Genomic DNA, 21,136 nt, shown 5'->3' with positions numbered 1-21,136 from the left:
AACCTGAAGGCATTAGCTGCACACCTTGCATGGGGTGCACCGTATTAGGTAACAAGGATGCCAACAATGGGTTTTCAGTAGCAGGCCCCATTTCCTGTCCAGATCCTGTTCCATCACACTGACTGATATGGTCTAATTCAGAGCTTGGTGTGCTACAGGCATACTGCTGAGGGGTGGATCTATCTGCATTGTAAGCTATCGTACCATCCTGTCGTTAGGAGAAAACAAAAGCCTATTCACCACCATAAGATGTTAAATTCATAACCCAAGAAGAGCTTAACAAGGAAAGTCTTCTAAATAAAAAAAGATCATTTGTTAGTTTCTTGAAGGTGAGGAAGGGAAAACTTTGCAACTAGATTTTCCATTCACAACTTTCTCAGGTAAAAAATAAGCAAAGGGTCACTGTTAGATCAAGTTCAGCCCCCCAAAAAGATGCTTTTTAAAAAAAAAAAAAAAACAAACACACAAGCTTTTGCAAAAGCAAAGGCAAGTTTAAGAAAAGCTTTTCAGGTTTTATAAAAAAATACTAATAGAATCAGTGTTTTAAAATCAGCATACCTCCCTCCTGCAGTGTTTGCAACTTAGTTACTACGATCAGTACTTACATGCTCACCTTTCTTCTAAGAAGTGCATCTCTGCTTGCTCCTATTAAAGCCTTGGAGCTTTACAGTTTTCCTTGCACAAGGATGCATAAAGAAGCCTATTCCACACACACAGGGCCATCCTTAGGATTTATGGGGCCCTATGCAATATTATTAAACTGGTGCCCCTATTCCTGACGGCAGCCCGGGCTTACATGTGTATTTTAGGTAAGGATGGTCTTTTGAAGGATTTATTTAAAAAACAACTATGAAGACCCAAGTATTTAAGGTTAAAGATGAATACTCAGATTGTGCATCTAAAAACCTATGCAAGGATTTTTTGAGAGATGCGATTTTATAATCTTCAGCAAAACACTCATGAAATATTTTTAAAGAAAATTTTAAACTAAGGTCCTGTAGGCTAACGTGTTCTGAGTAAATATTACAGTAATACACAACTGTTTTTGCCAGTAAATTCAGAAACTGACAGTATATACCTGGGGGTTAGCACAGGGATGGGCAAACTTTTTGGCCCAAGGGCCACATCAGGGTTGCAAAACTGTATGGTGGGCCGGGTAGGGAAGGCTCTGCCTCCCCAAACACCCTGGCCCCTGCCCCCTCCCACTTCCCACCCACTGACTGCCCCCCCTCAGAACCCTCAACCCATCCAACCCCCGCCCTGCTCCTTGTCCCCTGACCGCCCCCTCCAGGGATCCCCTGCCCCTAACCACCCCCCAGGACCCTATCCGCCATCCAACCACCCTGCCCCCGCCCCGCGCCCCCTCCCCTCACCCCGCGCTCCCTGTCCCCTGACTGCCCCGACCCTTATCCACACCCCCGCCCCCAGACAGGCCCCCCCAGGACTCCCATGCCTATCCAACCGCCCCCTGCTCCCTGACTGCCCCGACCCCTATCCACACCCCCACCCCTAACTGCCCCTCCGGGACCTCACCTTCGCTCCACCCAACCACTCCCTGTCCCCTGACTGCCTCTGGGACTCTCTGCCCCTTATCTAACCTCCTCCCCCGCCTCCTTACCATGCTGCTCAGAGCAGCAGCAGCAGCTCACAGCCCTGCCACCCGCAGCAGGAGCATCGGGCCAGAGCGCTGGCAGCACGGCAAGCTGAGGCTGCTGGGGAGGGGGGACAGCAGGGGAGGGGTGAGCCTCCCCGGTCAGGAGTTCAGGGGCCGGGCAGGACGGTCCTGCGGGCCGGATGTGGCACTCGGGCCATAGTTTGCCCACCTCTGGGTTAACAAATGCCTGTTAAATGGCTTCGTTACCACTTGAATGGCTCTTTTAACAGTTTCAGTGTTGTGCTAATAGGTCTGTCAGGCTGTAAGGCTTTTTTTACTTTCAAGTACTAGATCTCCTCCGGAGGAAGACTCACCAGGCTGCAGCAGCTAGCTGTGGGAGCCTGCTGCAAGGATCAGAACAGGGATAGAAAAAGACGGGCGGGTGGACACTAAGACCCAGGGGTGCCCCAAATGTTCGGGTGCCCCACACAGCCGTATGTTGCGTATGCCTAAGGATGGCCCTGCACACACACACTATCTTTCAACTATTTTACACTGAAAACTGGGGCACCCACAAGACTGCACATCAACCTGATTTAAGTGGTATGCAACTGGGTAGCTTTAATATGTAAGAAATCAGAATTTTATAATTCTCATCTATTATTAGACAAGAACAAGTGCACCACAAAAGCATTTTATGAAAAGGATCTTAGGTAAAAATCTTAGCATGGAACCCTTTAATTTTGGAAAGCAGATTTTATACCTTGATCTGTCCATCCAAGTGCCGAAGTCGTACCAACCATGAAGGTTCAATAAATAATTCCTGCTCTGGTTTCTCTTTAATCTGTGGGTCGAACAGGCGCAACTGAGATGATATCTATCAAAGGAAGCATTATAAAAACAAACAAAATTGGTAAAGAGGTAAATAAAATAGAAATTTTAGAGATTTCTAAGCTATCATTCATGAACCAAAATGTATCAAGCCATGAGTGCTTAATTCTGAAAAGTACTCATCCCTATTGTACCTGAATAAGTTGGCCGATAAGCACAGGCGAATAATAGTAGGGATTTTTAAGAACGGTTTTGGAAATCACTTCACAATAATGAAACGCTTGTGCAGCAAGTCCCATCTCAGCTAGTCGGCAAGCATAGATGAATTTGAAAACCTGTAGAATGAAAGAAGGTAAAGTTATACTGCATGGCCACATCATTTCTAAAGGTATTGCAGGGCAGTTTGCTACTCCAGCCACAAACTGAAGTACCCCATAATCACATGTATTCTAGATTTAAAAATGAATACTAGTCAAAAAGCTTTCAAAGTGTTCCTCCACTCAAGTTCTACAAGAGGGGAGTCAGATTGTATAGAACAGGTACAAACAAATCCTGCCTGATTTCTTCTTTGAATTTTAAATTCAGTCACTATCTTTAATTAAGGTTCTGGAAGTCTGGAATTCACAATAGTTGCTCTTGGGGAAAATCAGATTTAGTGGTTAGCATCAGGAAAATCCTAGAACTACACAGTGCAATGATCCAGTCATAAATGTAGAATTAAATATTTAAAAGATCTACATTTATTTGGATGGCAAACAGAAAAAGATCCAAAATTATGGGGTGATTTTTTAAATGTTTAAATCATTCCTGAGTTTAACTTTTGTTTACAATAGAAAATTACCTTGCATTATTTTCATCATCAGGAGTCTTTTGGGAGCAGGTTTTTGGGAGGGAGGGAGGGAGGGAGAGAGACAGAGACCAGGCCCTTCAAGTACTTGAGAGTATGCAACGAAAGTGAACACTACACCATTCAAAAAAAAGGATAAAGAGCACTTCATACAAAACCTGTGATACGACATTAAAAAAAACAGAACCACTACTAGCCTGGAAATTGGGTAAACAGCAGGGCTGCGTTCCCAGTGACTGTGCATATTCATAGGATTCCGTTCTTTGAATGGCTTCATTGGTGGCAAACTTTAAAAATGGCAAGCTGAGAGAAAAGTGGAAAAACAAATTAATTTTGACATATTACTTCTAATTTAGATCATGTAATGTTACTGGCACATAAAAAGTTAGTCACATGACATTACTGAGTATAAAGCATCAGATCAAGAAACTTCCATGCTTCAGAAATAAGCAGCTAGGTCCTAAACAACTTTGGTTAAACAATTATATATTGTGGAGTGTTACTTGTTTGTGATATTCTAACCATTTCCTTCTATTTTCGTCTTTTAATTTAAATAGCAAAGTTTTACAAAAACAAGGGCAAGTAATTTGAATTCCACACCTGTGATTTGATCCAATTAGGACAAGCTTTGTTGTTTTCTTTGTATAAACGCCAAACCCGATCTGGGCCATCAGGTAGCAAAAATGAGCAGCATCTAAAAGGCCTTTAGAAGCTGAAACAAAGCACAATAGATCTCTCATGAAATTCTATCTGAATGGTACATAACTAATTCATAGTATCTTGAATTGTTTTGGCTCTTTGTAATTCCAATTTATCCTCACAAAACAAAAATCTGCAGAACTAGAAAAGGTATGGTTTTATCGTATAAGTAGCAATTGTTAATTGAAAACTAACCCAGCAACTTAAGTTTAAGAAAACCCTTCATTTGTTCAGAGCCCACATCCATTCCATTGCTCCCAGTATAAACAGCCCTGCTGTTTACCCACTTTATTCTCCACAGATTCAACTTCAAATTACTTACCAAGAGTATCTCCCATGGTGGTAATAGTCCTTGATTCCACATCCATGTTATTGGTCAAGTTGGATAGCACCATAGCCAGATGAGGCCTCCAGTCTCCCCATTTCTCATCTCCACAGCACTAGATTAGAAGAGGTACCCATCAAGCCATAGAACAGAAGGGTGCATGGATAAGAATTACAACCTGAGTAAGGGCTAGAATAATTTTTGTGTTCTAGATCAGGTATGCAAGAACATAAGAATGGCCATACTACTGGTCCATCTAGCTCAGTGCCTGTCTTCCAACAGTGGCCAGTACAGATGCTTCAGAGGTAATGAACAGAACAGGGGAGTTATCAAGTGATTCATCCCGTCATCCAGTCCCCGCATCTGGCAGTCAGAGGTTTAGGGACACCCAAAGCATGGGGTTGTACCCGTGACCATCTTAGCTAATAGCCATTGATGGACCTATACTTCATGAACTTACCTAATTCTTTTTGGAACCCAGTTATATGTAAAAGCATATTGCTAGTGTGCTGTAAGAGGTAATTCACAACAAAACACATACAAGTCTTAATTGAAGCTTATTCTTAAAACTCACTGTGGATGCTGCTGGCATTCTTCCGGACATTAGCTGGTAAACAGTTTGCAGGGGATCATTAATTGGAAGACTGTTGGCAAATCTACATAAAAACAAAAATAAAAATAATTGTAGGTAAGCAATTAACACGACTAACATTTCTATATTTAGTTTAGCTTTGAGAAAGGAGTACATTTTCAAAGCTCCGCAGTGAAATAAGTGTAATTGGCCAGTGAATCACCTTTGAAACAGTTACTGGCTAAATTACTGGACCCGCAGTACAGCCATATTCAAATACAAGCCTAGGAACAATCTCAAGAGTCGGGCTCTTAGTGCCAGCAGACAGCAGGTGTAACACTGTTTCAGACACTGTGGGAGAACAGGAAAAGCTCTTATGTACAGACAGTCATTGCTGGAAGATGGTTGCTTTTTCCGAAATAAGAAGGAGTGGGGGCATAACATTACTTGGGTATTAAAAGTCCCAAAAGTGAGTGGGGAAATAGCCACCCAAAACTCTGAAGGAAGACAAGCATACATATAGTGTATTTAATCCCTTTAGTGTGAAAATCTGAGTTTATTAAACGTGAAGTGCAGCTAATTCCTCCACTATTTCCCCCCCTCCCTGCCCATTTTCATTAATGTACTATAGTTTGTATGGCATAATTCTATCAAAGCAAGGAAGATCTGTCAGTCAGCTAGTAAGTCAGTTTACTGCATGGTTTAAGATCCATAGAGGAAATCATGTTCCAGTGAAGGTGGTAGCAGAATAGCTCTTGACAACAGTTGTAGCAGTCACTGCAATTCCGTGAAGTCTAACTTTAAAGGCTAAAGTCCCTGAAACTAAAGCTCCAACATGACTTAAGTCAACACACAGACAATACATCTAAAGCAGAATCCCTGCATAAGCACAGGCACACATTATAATTGTGGCCTCAACTTCTGAGCCACAGGACTTTACCTCATTAATGGGAAATAAATGGCTATTCCACACTAGAAGCATATTCTAATCATCATCATCAAGCAGCAAATCATTACCTGGTCATGACTCTTGCATGTGTTCTGCTGTCCATTTTACTGGCAAGAAGCAGAGCATGACCCCATAATCCATGCTTCATGGCAGACTCCAAAGCATCCTATTAATGTAGAAAGCATATGAAAAGTAAATTAGTTTACTGGGGAACAAGTTCAATACACCACTTAGGACAAAGTACTAATGATTTCTAATGCAGATATCTTGTGACTATGAACTGAAAATGATCATTAAGTCACATGTTAGTGTGTTACAATATAATCTGGCTTTGAATTGTGAATTCTTTGGGGCAGGGAATCTGTCTCTTTACTGTAGCGCGCCAAGGACATTGATGGAACTATACATATTACATATTATATACATTAATATTTGTGTAGCTTTCATTTTTATTACCTGACATTTTAATTATATGCAAGCCACTAGGGCTTTAAGGATACGTGGGTTTTGGAACAATAAATCCAAGTGAAAAAAAACAAACCCAACCAGTACTTTAAGCGACAATGTGACCATTCACCTTCTTACGACCATAAAGCAGAAGTTCCCTGAATCTCTCTGTCTCTCTTTCAAGACTGTCAATTGTGGTTATAAGACTATCGGTGAGAAATGAGAGTTGAGCTTCACCAGACTCCTCTTCCACTTGCTCCAAAGCCTCATTAGTGAAGTCAATCAAGTTGGCTTCATTGGGCGATTTCCCAGGAAGCCAGACTGTTTTGTGATCCCGTAGTAAAAGCTCTGCAATGTCTGTGCCCACTACGGTCTATAAATGAAACAAATTCAATTACTTTAAAATATTTCAGTCAAATTATTTCAAACACTTGAAGTCTAATAAGTTAATTAACACAAATGATGCAGTGGGTTGGACAAAAGGAGATAAGATTGGATTAGCCAACTCAGGTGTCCCAGCAGGACTATAGAGATAAAGACTCATTGCTCTCATCTTATTTGGCACTTCAAGCAGCAAGATTAAGGAGGAATACCTGCCTTTTGAGCATTCGACCTGCATTCTTGGCCCAGTACAAAAACCTTACGTATTCTTGCCGCCTTCACATAAATGGAGCTGTTATATCTTAAGATTCTTATCTAAAGCCTAAAGATAAAGGCTCTGAAAACTGACCTTCAGGGCATCAAGAGAAAGCTTACAAAGATTTAAGAAATAAGACATACCCCATTCTGTCTGCACAACAATACAATAAAATCCCAAAGCAGGCTTGCAGACTCTTTGTCAACTAGATTTTCATTCTGAAAGCACTGTGTGGCTTTGTTTTGTGCAAAATTAATGACATCCACTTTATGGGTATCGTCTCTGGAAGAGGAAGAAAAGTATGCAATGAAACAATGAATCAGTATGAAGTGCCAGACATCATCATCACCATAATAAGTAATATGTAGAACAGAGCAAAGTCAAACCTCCAACAACATTTAGGCTTGTGGAATATAGATAAGAAATATCTGATCAAACCCAGTTTAAATCTATTATTTGTGGCCATGCAAAATTACAAAGAAATATTAAGCTTGAGAACACTTTAAAACAGCTTATCAAATCCTTAAAACATACTTAGCAAGAGGGCCCGGAAAGGCTCTCATCTCTTCTTGTTCTGGCATATGTTGCAACATAGTCTAAAAAAAAAAAAAATACAAACCATAAAAGCATGATGAGAAGCTCTTACATCTATAAATTCCACTACTTATACAGTAATTCATTTTGTACCTAACAGTGTATCTAAAATTAAATAAATAAATGAAAGCTACACATAACCTATGGTGTCATCTAATCTACCACTCCTGGACAGCATAGCTGTGTTCCCTATAGTATGTTTGTTAGGGCCCTGTCCAATCCCATTTAAATATTTTAATTAATTTCCATGAGAGATTATTCCACAGCACAAGATCTCATGGGAAGTTCTTCCTGGTATTAAGTCTACATTTTCCTTTTCATATCTCCTTGTGACATTCTAAATAATTCCTCTGTCTCCTGGCTGTGTACACCATTCAAATACTCGTAGATAATTGTGTTCTATCTTGGTCATGTTGGCCACATTCTACTCTTTCCCCATAAATCAGATCCTGCAACTCACTTGTTACTCTTCTCTGAACCGTCTCCAATCTGTCCACATCTTTCTGGTGACCAAAACCTTTGTATTCCTTTGGCCCACTGGTGGAGTCACAAGAGAAAGGGAAATACACAAAAGGTACTTATCTCCTTCCAACGTCGGTACGTCTACACAGCGCGCCTCTGAGCCTGGGTCAACTGACTCGTGCTTGAGCTACTGCACTAAAAATAGCTGCGTAGATAGTGTGGCTCAGGCTGAAGCTCGGAAGCTTAAGAATGAGGTGGGCTTGAGAGCTAAGCTGCAATGTCTACACAGCTCTTTTAGCATGGTAGTGCAAGCCCTATGAGCCTGAATCTGACAACCTGGGCTCAGAGATTCACTGCCACAGGCTGCGTAGCCATACACCAAGATGGCAAACCATCACCGTCGCAGTTGGCAGAGAAAGGTACAAACGCTCATGTCTCAATCAATGGCTGTATGTACACAAAAATCAAGACCCCCAACCTTCCTAGGACTTGGAAATTCTTTTTTAATTAATCAAATGCCATAGTGAGAAAAATGGGTTTGCGGAAGAAATCGAAAGTGAAAATATAAGGAAATTTTTACAGAAGCAAAGAATCAACATTTGTTTTTCTATAAACTAATGCACACACAACAGAAAGCCATAACATAACTGAAGTGCCCTATTTTCCCTTTAGGAAAAAAACAAGATTTTATAAACATAAAATGTTTGTATTCCTGGTGTACTTTTGCTTTACCTCCATACTGTGTATCTCAACCAAAGCCGGCTGTCCTTCTGAAGGCAGGTTTGACAGCACTTTTGTCAGATGGCCCCCAGGACCAAACCTTGCACAGACATGAGGCACTAAAAATTTCTCAGGTGTCGAGGGTCTTGATGGGACTACAGGAGAGAGAAACATCAAAATCAAGTGACTTAATTACCTTGCAGCAACTTAGTTATTAACGTTTTATTTAGTTTTCTATATAGTTCTTATCACAATCAAAGCAGACATGAAACAAACTAGTTACTGAAGTTGGCTAAACACCATCTTCAACAAGTTAATAGCTATACTGTCCTATCAAATGCAAGACACAGTACTGAGAGCAGACCCCTCAGAAATTTGAAATCATGAGAAAAAATTCTGTACAGAGAACTTGAACATTATTTTTCCCATAAGAGACATATTGCTTGTCAATCCCCAGTATATTTCTGTGCATTTCTAGGTTTTCAAGGACTTCTGACAAATATTTTCTTTAAAAACTACTAATACTTTTTGATATGAAAAACTCTTTTTAGAAACAATGCTGTTTAATTGCAAGAAGCAAGGTGAATAGAAAAATCAAAAGATTATATAAACAGAATTGTTTCTAAGTTGTGTTTATTTTAAAGATTCTCCATGAATTAAGAGTAGATTGAATTCAAAGCATGCTTGGATTCAAGAGAGTTTTACAGCATCCCATTAGTATACACATGCTTCTACCGCAAACCCGACAAATGCAAAATAAGTGTGCAGTACTTAATACATAACCAGTAGCAATTAATATCTGGCCATAAAATAACAGAACTGTTCAGTGACAACCCAGGATGGAACAAGCAAGGACTGTCCTCACAGTGACCAAAACTTAACTTAGGTATAGCTCATCTCTATGACTCTACAAATCGGGAACATTACATTCAACTGTTATCAGTTTAACATCTATTATGAACACAGGTGTCTTTACTACCAATCGGTTCAATAAACATTTGTAAAGCATTTTAAAAGTTGAATGAAAGGCACAAAAGCAAAGAATTGTTAACTATCCTCTCAACCCAACCTTCCCGCACATTTCTGCAAATACCTTGTTCTACAGATGGCCATCCAGTTTCAGCTGAGTAGCCATAATCTGTAAAAGGCTGTTGACCATCAAAATTAGCAGGGTATCCGCCGTATGGATAATCTGTGTGAAGTGAGACTGGCTGGGTGGTGGTTTCATATGCATTAGCGGTCAGATCATGGTTGCTTCTATAAAGCTGGCTCTGAATAGAACATATTAGTAATTGCTGCATTAAAGACATAATAGCAGGAGGGGAAAGAATCACATGGGCTGAATAATGTGGCAAGCAGGACTGAGGAGCTTTTTATCTCTCATTTAGCAACTGTATGGGCTCCTTACAAGTATTTAATATAGTAAGTTGCACAGAACTTTCACTGGATTTATGAAAGCTGCACAGTGAATGAAGTGGTATAATGGACTTGAGCTAAAATAGTTTGTCTATTTTAATGCTCTACTTCCCTATGTTCCTCTCTTACAATTTGATTTGCTCACCTCAGACTGCACTTGTGGGTTTACTTCTCGCTCTGCCAACTCCTCCCCCTCTTTTTTTAAATGATTATTTGCATGTGTATTTTGCCAAGAATACAAATTCACAGAATGATTTGCAGACTAGAGTGCTGCTTCACCCGCAGCTCAGCCAAGATCAGAACGACCCCACAACCTTTTCTTAGTGCCTCTCCTGACTTAAGAGAAAATCCATCTTGATTGAGTATGGATACTCCGTATAAATGCCTGGTTAGCCTCCAGTTCTCCATGTCCAATATCAAAGAAACATTTGGCTCCCAAATGGATGACTAAATTTAAAACTACATTTGGATTCCTGGAAGGTTAACATATGAGACCACAGATAATGCAGATGCAAACTCTACTAACAGTATACAAGAATCATCTACCAGTTAGAATGTTTCATGGAATTATCTGTGCATTTGTACTTAAAATTAGAAGGGTAATTTTTTTTTTTTTTTTAAAAAACCTTACAGTAGAACACTGTTCTGTATATCAATCCAACAGCCTCGACTCTTTACATGTATTCCAAGTTTCAGCCCAGTATTAGTTTTTATGCTTGTGATGTTGGGAGGAACAGGACATATAAAAATAGAAATGTGGACGCAGTGCTCCCATTCCCAGTGAATTGTAGGATCAAGCCCTTAACCAACGAGACCATTTCCTCCTACATTCTTATGTAACACCAAGCACAACTTGAGCCCCAGTTCTAATCAAAGTCTCCAAGAACTACCAAATAAATATTTTAAAAATCCAGCATACGCTGTGGCACAATGTTCAGCCTCTAATTGCTGAATATGAACTTTCAAAATGCGCCTCTATTACCCAAGCTCAAAACAGAAATAATTGCAACTTTTGTATGTTTATGATCTTCCACTAGCTTCTAGAGATTTGGTCCAAGAGATTGTCAGGTAACCCCATTCCTAACATCAAGCAGGTTAACAGAACAAAGTCAAACACATGATGCACTCATATGAACTCACTTGCTGAGAGCGAGAACTGAAGCTGCTCTGATGGCTATGAACACTGTGGGAACTACGGAGACTATGGGCAGAATGTTCACTGTGGACACTTCGTCTGTCAAATTCATCACCATAAGGGTCTCTGTGAGGCTCAGTTTCATCATCAAAGCTTCCAGCAAAGCGAGGATCATATCGCCAGTGATCTTCATATCGGTCTTGTCTAAAGAGAAATGAAATATGAAAATAGAGATAAGAACCTGTATCCTGGGAAGAACTAACTTCAGTGGATATTTGTGTCCATTAACTAGAGAGTACGGTTTCAAGAGACCATGTCACAAACTAGGCCACAGATTTAGGTTTTGTAAAGTAGACAGTCCAAAACCTGATTTAATAGAAATATCTTCAGTTATTTTTTCCCTTGAAAATATTTTCTTGCTGTGATTTAAACCCAGCTTTATAGCAAGTGCATGAGAACCAGAAAGTAAAATTGACTAATCTTGTGTTCACTGTCCAAAACGAAGTGCAAAAAGTAAACAAACAATGGAGCAGCATTTCAATTTTTTAGTAATCACGCGTTAGTAGCAAAAGTATAAAAATCAGTTTTTAAAAAGACATGATTTTACCCTGACAGTATCCCTTTCAACTTGAAATGTTGTTTAGAGACTAATTGCAAAAATCTAGGTTTTTCAAAATTCAGACAAATATCCCATTCTGAATCCATCTAAGACAGAAAACTTGAAGAACATCATTTTCCTACTTTGGTTTCTGTTTAGACTCTGTATTAAGTCATTTAAAAAGCTAGTTACAAAACAAGTCCTATTTCCTAAAATCATTCTCTCAAAGCTGGTTTATCCAATGTACCTCAATTTCCATAACAATTCTCCTTGCCATAAAGAAAACATGCAGACTGATAAAGAATACTTTAAAAAAATCCTGTTTTAAACATCAAACATTTTTATAGTCTGTCATGCAATAGATTTGCCTACCCAGAGTAAGACACTTTCCCTTGAAATGAATTTAAAAAAATGCTGCCCAGAACTTTTACAGAATAACTTGAAACTCTGAAGCTTTCTGGATAATCAAAAGTTTTAGAGCTGGCTCTTTAGTATAATTTACTGAAAGCCTACAAATACAGGGCACGGATTACAAACCTGTTACCATATGGATATGCCTCTCTCTTTTGGTATGGATTCTGTTCAGTGTCATACCAGTATCTCTGGTCATAACTTCTGGGATCTCTATATCTGGAGTCATATGCTGATGGATAACGTTCCCAGCGACTTGGATCTTTAAAAAAAAGAACTGGTTTAATCTAAAATCTTTGCCCAGTTAGTTGCTCACAGAACTTCTCTATTTGTTCCCTCCTGAAATGCATACACCTATGTTTTGTTAACATCTGAGATAACTACTGTACAAATCCAATTAAAAAAAAGCTTTCAAAACAAAGTTGAGATATTAATTTTATTAGAAATATGTTTACTCATACATTTTGCCATAACCAGATGAGATCAAATAAAAGTTATGAACTGTTGAACTGTAAGCAAAAAAGCTATTTATCAATTTCATGTCCCTGTGATAAATTTGGTTATATCCAAGTGTAGTTATCAGATTACTGTTATGTACCTCTTCTGGATACTATACTGTACTCTTTCAAAGGGATGGTCTCTGCAATCTAATAGATCTTTTCATCTAAATTACTATGAGGCTAAGTTATGATAAAATTATTTCTACAAGAAGATATGGAAACCCTCAATATAAAATCCTGGAGTTTGGAGGAGAGGTAGTCTTGGAGTAGGAGAAAGAATTGCCTCTAGAATCCCCTATCCACATTGGTCTGATAGAATTCAAGGGCTGATCTCCAGAACACTGTTTCCCCATGGGTGACTGTGGGGCATATTATTTGTGCAGAGAACTATATTTTGAGGTAGTCCATTTATGTTCTGATAATTAACTAGTTTTCCAGTGATGAAGAATTTGTCCACAATACATCTGTTCAGGCCCAAGTGGGCACAGTGATATATGTTGTACACTACAGCAAGCAATTCCATACATGCGCCACCGTATAATTTTACCATGATAAATGAAGGCAAAAGAAAAGTTTGACCATTTTCCTCATTGTCAAATAGGGAATCAAAACAATGAATTCAAACGTAATTCTCTGCTTTTTCCTCCTACTGAACCAAGGATACAGAGATGACAGCAAAGCATTAAGGACAACTGCAATGCAGGACATCAGTTTTCAACAAACTGAAAGCTTTATTCTCATTAGCTGTGGAAAACATGACAATTTCAGTAAAAGACACAAATTTAGTTTTATAACAGTTCTCTGATGCTAATTTTAATCCACTTCCCATGTTTTTTCTGAACCAACTACTCAGAAAAATTTAGAATTCATTGTCCAACTGTACCTCCATAATTATATGGGTTTGCATAGTAGTCTGCATAGTAATCATTCCAACCACTTTTTGGATTATAATAATCTTCAGTATACCCCTGTCTGAAAGAGGAAAAAAATACAGGCGATAAAATACCATGATTAAAAGAGGCATAGTGACTATTCTTACAGTTGTTAGAGGATAGACACAGCTGATATTGCTTATACTCACTATGACAACATAATTTCTAGCGTTATAGTTTTTAAAAAAATGCAGTTACAGGAAGTGGAAGGTTCAGGGAACTAGAGCCTATATACCAGAACATCACTAATACAAATCATTCCGTGCCATCAGTGACTGAAAATTGTTACCATACAATAGCTTAGTGGCTTGTGAACAGATTTGTTTGTCAGTCCAGTCACTTGTGGACAATTAAACATATCACAAAAGCCATTACTACAACTGGCATTCTTACTGGCTTCTCTACTGATGCTGCCAGTATAGCTAACTAGGTATTGAGATAACGATTCTCAGCTCTAGAGCCATGAGAGGTCAGCCATATTACTGAACCAGGCACAAATGTTTGGTGGGGATCAACTTTTCCATTTCTGCAGGATTAATTTTTAGTAACCAATGCCACCAATTAAATGAATCTGAAAGTCTCTGTCCACACCACAAACTCATCACATATTTGGTAGTGTACACTCAGTGAGTGCCTGAATAGGTCAAGAGAGGTGCAAGCAGCGTAGCAGTGAGTGGGAAGCTTGTAAAGACAGCATCCACTCTTGCAGGAGTGAATTTGATCTGGTAAGATTTTGTCAACCTAGACTACTTTGGGAGAGATTTTCAAAGGCACAAAAGGTAGCTAAGGCAACCAATTCCCATTTGTGTCTTTGGAAAATCTTAACCTACCATTGTGAGCCAGGACCATGAGTTATATCAAGGACTGTGCAATAAAACACTGATTTTTAACAGAAGAAATGTTATTTTGGTTAAAAATAAAAAAAAAGAATAATTTAGTTTTGCTCAGTCTTAGCAGGGCAGATATGAACTTTATAAAAGCATTAAAAACATTTAGACAGAAGGGACAGTAAAGTTGTGTTATTGCACAAACTGACATGAAAATTTATCAACCCAAACAAAAATCTACTTGTCTGCTCTCTATCATGATAAAGAAACTAAATTTTATTAATCTCTTAAACATTTTTACAGTAAGTGGGCAAGAATAATTTTACAAGGCTGTGATTCCAAGGAGCTTTGAAATACTATCTGTAATAGTGATGATGTGCCCTGAGAACAGTGCTATCAAGAGAAAGCAACCCCATTAACTCATCTCACCATAAATTCTCACTGTTTTTGGAGGTTCAGATGTGCACAAGACTATTGCAGCTGTTTGTACTGCTCCTTAAACCCATAACTTCCTCCATTCCCTTTTAGAGGCTGTCAAATATTATTTCAGGAGAAGGAGGTTCCATAGCAGATTTACTGAAGATATAGCTGATGGCAACTGGTGTGAGGTTCATGCTTTTCAGTGGACAATCCATTCTCTCAAAGCCTGCCGACTTCTTATTTACATGTCATTGTTACAGCAACATCTTGTGATGGATGAAAAAGTCATACAAATCACTCATGTAATATTCATTATAAATTAGTTACCCTTGTGAAGGGTAACTGGCTGCTTCTTGACTGACATGAGTAATTTCAATTCATCCTCTTCATTTTATTTTATTTTATTTCTTAATTGCTAAAAAGTTTAACATCACCACAGTGAAAGTCATCACTGGAAAAGTTGACCTGATACAGAATTGTGGCCTTTTTTATCTGACTCACAGCCTCTCTCCCATCTGAGAACAAAAATCTATGTCTCAGTCGGCAACATGTACTGGTATGTTTTCAAAAGCAAATCCCAGGAGGTACATGCAGAAATGCCATTTGTTAACAGGATTGGAGAATGTACCGCTTACAGACAGCTTTGTAAATGTTACTCTTAAACTCCAATGAGAGGCTGTACCCTGCATTGCTTTCTCAGTGGACAGACAGAAAATAGAGAGTATCAATACTGATGCTATTGTTGAGCCCCCTCTAAAGGGAATAAGACAGTAATGACAGCCTACAAATGGGCATGAAGGAAGGCTTAAGGAGCAGTAAGGAGATGACCGCAATCTTACCATTGTCATTTTATACATGGCATTGTGTTCCCTCACCTCTAAAAGCAACAAACAATCTGCAATTCATACTTTTGGATTATGTGTTTAATAGCATGTGTAGTTTAAATTGTAGAATGTTTTGTCAATATTGACAGACTCATTTCCACCATCTAGCTCCCATACTGTGAGCTACATAAGATAAAAGTTCATTATGCATAATTAAATTTAATCCATCAGGACACACTAAACCTTTGCATAGTTCCCTAATTACATACCTAGAAGGAGGTCTATCAGAGCACTGACTAGCTCTGGAACTAGGACGCTCAGGCTCACCATATCGATAACCACCAGGCTCCACATAGGCAGCATTGCTTCTATCATAGTGATGGTAGCGGGGACCATATTGTCCATAGACATCATCCTCGAGAAGAGAGGTTTATATATTACCAACTAGTAAGTTAAAAAGTTTGAAAATCTGACAAGGAATAAAACAAAAACAAAACCTGCACACATTTTGCTATGGCTAACCCCTTTCTGAACACTCAATTTCCCTTCTTCCTCTCCCCACCACCTTAAAAAAATTGAAATTAGCACCCACGAAAGATGCTGTATTGACAACCATGGATACTGAAGTGTATTATCTTGCCACAAAGGGTACAGATGGCTACACGGTTGCCTGACAATGTGCCTTAAAACCCAATTTACGAAAATACTTCTGAAATTGTCAATAGTCCCACCTGGGAGGTAGGGCATTTTTAGGATTTGGACATCCGTCCCACTAGGACAAGGTTGAAACCACCATCTTTTTCACACAGGCCCAGAAAACAGTGTTCAGATAGCAGTCACTGTCACTCCTGGAAGTTAACAGTATTAATACTCATTTCTATCTTAAATCTGTTTATAATTTATCCACCATTTTCAGTTCTGTCTTTATAAGTTTGGGTTTTCACACTCCTGATTGTAAATTGATTTTTCTATGAATTTTGATTCTGCTTTCTGACATCAGATATGTATCATGTTTGTAGCTTAAAGCTGCCAGTTAGTAATGAAAATGTTACCAAAAAATCCTTCCAAAGGCTCTCTCATTACCTACAGTTTTGTTGAGTTCTTGCATTATGTTATTGACATTGTGATATCTCTCTATAATGAAATATAAAGTGAATCTTTCAAGATAATGCTATATTGTTGATCACTTCAAACACTTCATTAGGATTCAAAGACAAAAAAAGTTACTAAAAACATCAATACAATTATGAGAGAAGAGAAAAAAGTTCCTGCTCTACCTGGTAATAGAGATGAGCTGCACTTCTAAGATCCAGGGGAGGGTAAGGCTGTGGATATGGAGTCTGATAAGCATCATAAGGATGTCTGTAATAGTAGTAAGGGTTTTGTGGTGGTCCACGGGCATCCTGAGGAGTCTGAGAAGGTGGTGGATTCTGCTCTTGCTGCATGGTTGGCATGGCTGGCTGACTGGTGGTATCAGATGCTGATGAAGTTGGAGCACTCAATGACTGACCAGAAAATGGTTGTTTATCAGCACTTGTTTGACTATAGCTTGTTGGTGGCTGTGTTGAACTACCCTTTGGGAGACCCGCTGGATAATACCTATTAGTTGACATCTGATTCTCTTGTCGCTGTGGTGCTTGGGTAGGTTTAATTCCTGAAGCCATCTGATAATTTGAAGGAACCAAGGACTGCCCAGAAGGTACTGTTTGCGGCATTTGAGCAGTCTGCTTTTGTTGCTGAGAAAGCAATGCCCCCTGTGTGGCTCTGTCTGATGGAGCCTGAAGCTGCACATCTTTTGTTACCTGTTGATAGAAATGTTGTTTGTCATGTGTGTCTGGCCCCATCTGGCTAGCATGTCTGACTGGCTGTTGAGGAAATACTGGACCACAAGAAAGTAACGGATTATGCATCTGTCCAGGATTACTGGGCTTGCTTTTGTCCAGTGTCCGTATTACTGTAAAATCAAGTGCTCCAGAATTTTCTTCATGACTATGTGAGTCATTTGTAGAATTATTATTAGGCACCATGGTATACACTGGTGGGACTAACACCACACTTGCATTTCCACTGGGGAGATTTGTCCCAGGAGAAACAGCTGAGTCAGATCCTGGTTTACTAGCAAATTCAGGCAGACAACCTTCTGAATTAGTATTCTTTTGACCTTCTGGCGCCAAATTAATTGGAGTTTGAGATGGAGGTTGCATCAAATTTGTGGATTGATTTGAGGTGATTTCTGAAGAATTAACAGGGCTTTGTAATAAATTAGAATGTGACAGATTAGAAGATGGAGGCGTATTAACTGACGATCCAACCTGCATCACAGACAATGACACATTTTCCCCAGGGAGGATCCCACCAGCATGTGGAGCTTGAAGTCCTGTTACGGGTTTATCTTCAACTCCAGGATCTTTCAGTGAAAGATTATTTTCATTCCTGGTTAGCTGATTACATAAAGAAAGAGAAAAATTAATTGGCTGAGCCAAATTATAGCTTTGATTAGGCTGGGCAATCAAGATAGGATGATTTTGCAGAGACTCTGTGGGTGGAGAAGACAACAAACTTGCATAACCTGAACTTGCCTGAGACTGAAGTGCCTCCTCTTCTCCCATTTTGGGAGGATTCTCAAGGTTTTCAGAAGATACATTTCCAGGCTGGGATGGCTGCACAGGAACACACTCTGGTTTATTTGGCTGCTGATTGGACAGCCCTTCTTCAGGCGGTTGAATAATTTCCACTGTCTGTTTAGCGGGTACATACACTGCAGGAGCAGCAGGGGCTAGAAGGACATTACCCCCAAAGTTAGGTAACTCATTGTGAGCCCAGAGAGTTGTTGCTGGACTCTCACACTTTTTAGTTGCTCCCTGTGCTCTAGTTGAGGGTCTTTTCTCAGGTACCAATTGTATGTTTTCCACAACAGGTCCACTAGCAGGTTGCAACATGTTTCCAGGTTCACCAGTGACTGTAAGAGGCAACGGATTTACTTGGGGCATGAAAATAGTTTCCAGGTTATCTGGCGGCTGTTCAAGATTACCTGGTGAGGCAGCTGGCATAGCCATACTTTTCTTAGTACTCTTTTGGTTTGGGTGGTTCTCTCTTAGTTCAACCACCATCTTCGCTTGGTCAACCTCTGCAGGTTTTACCCCAACCCCATGGGACCTTACTGGTTCAAAAGAACTATTTGCACTTGTCTGAAATATTCCTGTAGGTTTGGGGGGACTTGGAGTTTGAGGCTGTGATAGATTACTATGGTAATTCTTGCTGACATTCGGCTCACTCGAATCTCCTCCCAAAGGAGAGGAGTCAATCTGCTTAAAGAAACTGGCAGAGGACTCCTCATCAGGCTTCCCACTTTCTTGCTGAATAAATGTACCAATAAGCTCTTGAGGTCTTGTTGAACTAGAAACACTCCTGTGGCTTATGTTACTGTAGTTTGAGGATACACTATCAGATCGGACAGGATGAGGTAACGAGTCTGGTGCCTCTAGATTTGGTCCTCTTTCTGCATGGCTCACAATGGTGTTCTTTGGAAGCAACTGCCCAGGTAGTGACCCATATCTGTACAGATCAGAACCTACACTTGGGGACGAGCGATTAATATTCTGTGGTTCGCTTGGCAGAACTTCTTGATTCTGAATGCATTCCAGGTTCTCAACATTTTCATAATGTGACCCAACATTCTCATGAGCTTTGCTATCATTTGCTTTGTCATCACTAATATACATAGAGTTTTTACTGGTCTGTGTGTCATGCTGGCTGCTTATAGTTTTAGAAAAATATTGGACATCCATTCCCTTTTGCACTGTCTCATTAGCTGAGCCTGTGCTAATCTCTGGTTGAGAGAGAACACTAGTTGCAGCCTGCTGAGGATGCAGTGGTTGGTGACACATATGTCCTGAATTTAGCTGACAAGCATCATAGTTAGCTTTACCGGACAGATCATTTTTTTCTGATGAAAGTATTTCTTCATTTTCTGCCTCATCCCCTTTGAAAAACATGGAGATAGTTCCTGAATCTGCATTTGTGGATGTATATCCACTTGGTGTTTCAGACACATTTTGAGATTGTTTTTGTGGGTTATTTTCCTGAGTGATGGGATTAACAAAACCAGCATCTGGTAAAAGAGGCTGTGGGTAAAACTGTTCTTGGTAAGGTTGACTTGGCCAAGGATTAGTCATTCTTACATTCTGTCTAAACATATTTTCAGGCTGAAAGTTGTTCACATGGTGACTGGCAACTGGGAAGCTGCTTATCTCATTCTTTTCACCACCAATGGGCAAAGGTGCTAGCACGGTACTTTGTGGAATATGTTGATGTACGGGTCCCTGATGCAGATTTGCTTGGGGAGGAAGATGGGACTTAACAGCAGAAGAGTGAGAAACGCTATAAACTGCATTCTGAGAAGGCGGCTCAGTATAGGGCCAGTAGTTCTGAACTTGAGGCTGCAGGTTATCTTGAATGGGTCTCCACTGAGGTGGGGTTTGTTGAAGAGGTGGAGGGAGAAATGGTGCTATTGTAGGCACTGAACTAGTGTTGCTTGGATCCCTATTAATATCTTGTCTGCTTAGGGGTCTGTTTGCCACATGTGCCATAGCCGGATGTCCACTGAGAGAATTTTCATGTGCTGCTCCTGTATTATAAAGCGACTGTGCTGAAGAGTTATGGGGTCCATGTTCTGCATTTGGATGCATTTGATGGATTTCTGCAGTGCTATTTATAATATGTGCTGGTGATGAAGGAGTCACCACATTAGAAAATGTATTTGAAGTTATTCCTGGTTGAGATACAGATGTTGGTAAAGATGTAGGCAGTCCATGAGAATTATCCCCTGCATATGATTGAGAAGAATGCACACCAGCTGGACGAGGAAACACTGATGGAGCAGGACCTGGCATAATCAGGGGATTGCCTTTGGATGGATTACCTAACAGGGAACCTTGTGGAGTTTGCCTGCCAAATGCAAAAGGGTCTGTCACAGGTTGCACCGGGGCAGTTGCTCCTGAGACCGGTGCATTTGCCCGTCTACTAAATGGGCTGTTTCGCCAATACGTGTTCCGAGCAATTCCTGCAGGAGGCGGTCCACCAGCCCCTGCTGGAACTGTCTGTGGAGGTGGCTGCATGACGAATTTCTAGCAAAGTCAAATGCTGTTTGGAGAACCACCAATGAATGCTGTAGACAGGTTTTCCTTTTTCCCCACACTGAAAAGGAGAACATAAGACAAATTAGTTTCACATCCCACTATAAGAAAACTCAGCATTTAAAAAAAAACTAATTCTGTTTTTTCCCTAAAAGAAAGAATTTTCAGAAAGTGATCTGCTGAAGACACAGGATTCCCAAAAATAAAATATTTGCCAGTTTTTCCAGAATGTATATTTATTTCACACATTGAGTTTTCACTA

General features: G+C 39.9%; 1 protein-coding gene across 6 annotated transcripts in view; it reads right to left on the bottom strand.

Moving 5' to 3' along the window:
- SEC16A (SEC16 homolog A, endoplasmic reticulum export factor) overlaps positions 1 to 20,935 on the bottom strand; it is a 33,128-nt gene extending 12,193 nt beyond the window's left edge. For all 6 annotated transcript variants that reach the window (XM_074974187.1, XM_074974190.1, XM_074974189.1 and 3 more), the window contains exons 1-18: positions 17,017 to 20,935; positions 16,009 to 16,154; positions 13,620 to 13,708; positions 12,363 to 12,498; positions 11,233 to 11,431; positions 9,770 to 9,947; positions 8,689 to 8,831; positions 7,435 to 7,496; positions 7,044 to 7,182; positions 6,394 to 6,636; positions 5,885 to 5,982; positions 4,871 to 4,952; positions 4,294 to 4,411; positions 3,873 to 3,984; positions 3,470 to 3,575; positions 2,620 to 2,760; positions 2,358 to 2,471; positions 4 to 208 (exon numbers count right to left, since the gene is read on the bottom strand). In XM_074974187.1, the coding sequence (XP_074830288.1) occupies positions 4 to 208; positions 2,358 to 2,471; positions 2,620 to 2,760; positions 3,470 to 3,575; positions 3,873 to 3,984; positions 4,294 to 4,411; positions 4,871 to 4,952; positions 5,885 to 5,982; positions 6,394 to 6,636; positions 7,044 to 7,182; positions 7,435 to 7,496; positions 8,689 to 8,831; positions 9,770 to 9,947; positions 11,233 to 11,431; positions 12,363 to 12,498; positions 13,620 to 13,708; positions 16,009 to 16,154; positions 17,017 to 20,856 (6,151 nt within the window). In that variant the 5' untranslated portion in view covers positions 20,857 to 20,935. The remainder of the gene's footprint in view (positions 1 to 3; positions 209 to 2,357; positions 2,472 to 2,619; positions 2,761 to 3,469; positions 3,576 to 3,872; positions 3,985 to 4,293; positions 4,412 to 4,870; positions 4,953 to 5,884; positions 5,983 to 6,393; positions 6,637 to 7,043; positions 7,183 to 7,434; positions 7,497 to 8,688; positions 8,832 to 9,769; positions 9,948 to 11,232; positions 11,432 to 12,362; positions 12,499 to 13,619; positions 13,709 to 16,008; positions 16,155 to 17,016) is intronic.
- Between the last annotated feature and the right edge of the window lie 201 nt (positions 20,936 to 21,136).

Source organism: Natator depressus, chromosome 16 (genome assembly GCF_965152275.1).
Source record: "Natator depressus isolate rNatDep1 chromosome 16, rNatDep2.hap1, whole genome shotgun sequence".
Taxonomy (NCBI): domain Eukaryota; kingdom Metazoa; phylum Chordata; order Testudines; family Cheloniidae; genus Natator; species Natator depressus.
Note: the sequence above shows the minus strand (reverse complement) of the source record. Positions and strands in the feature narration are given on the sequence as shown.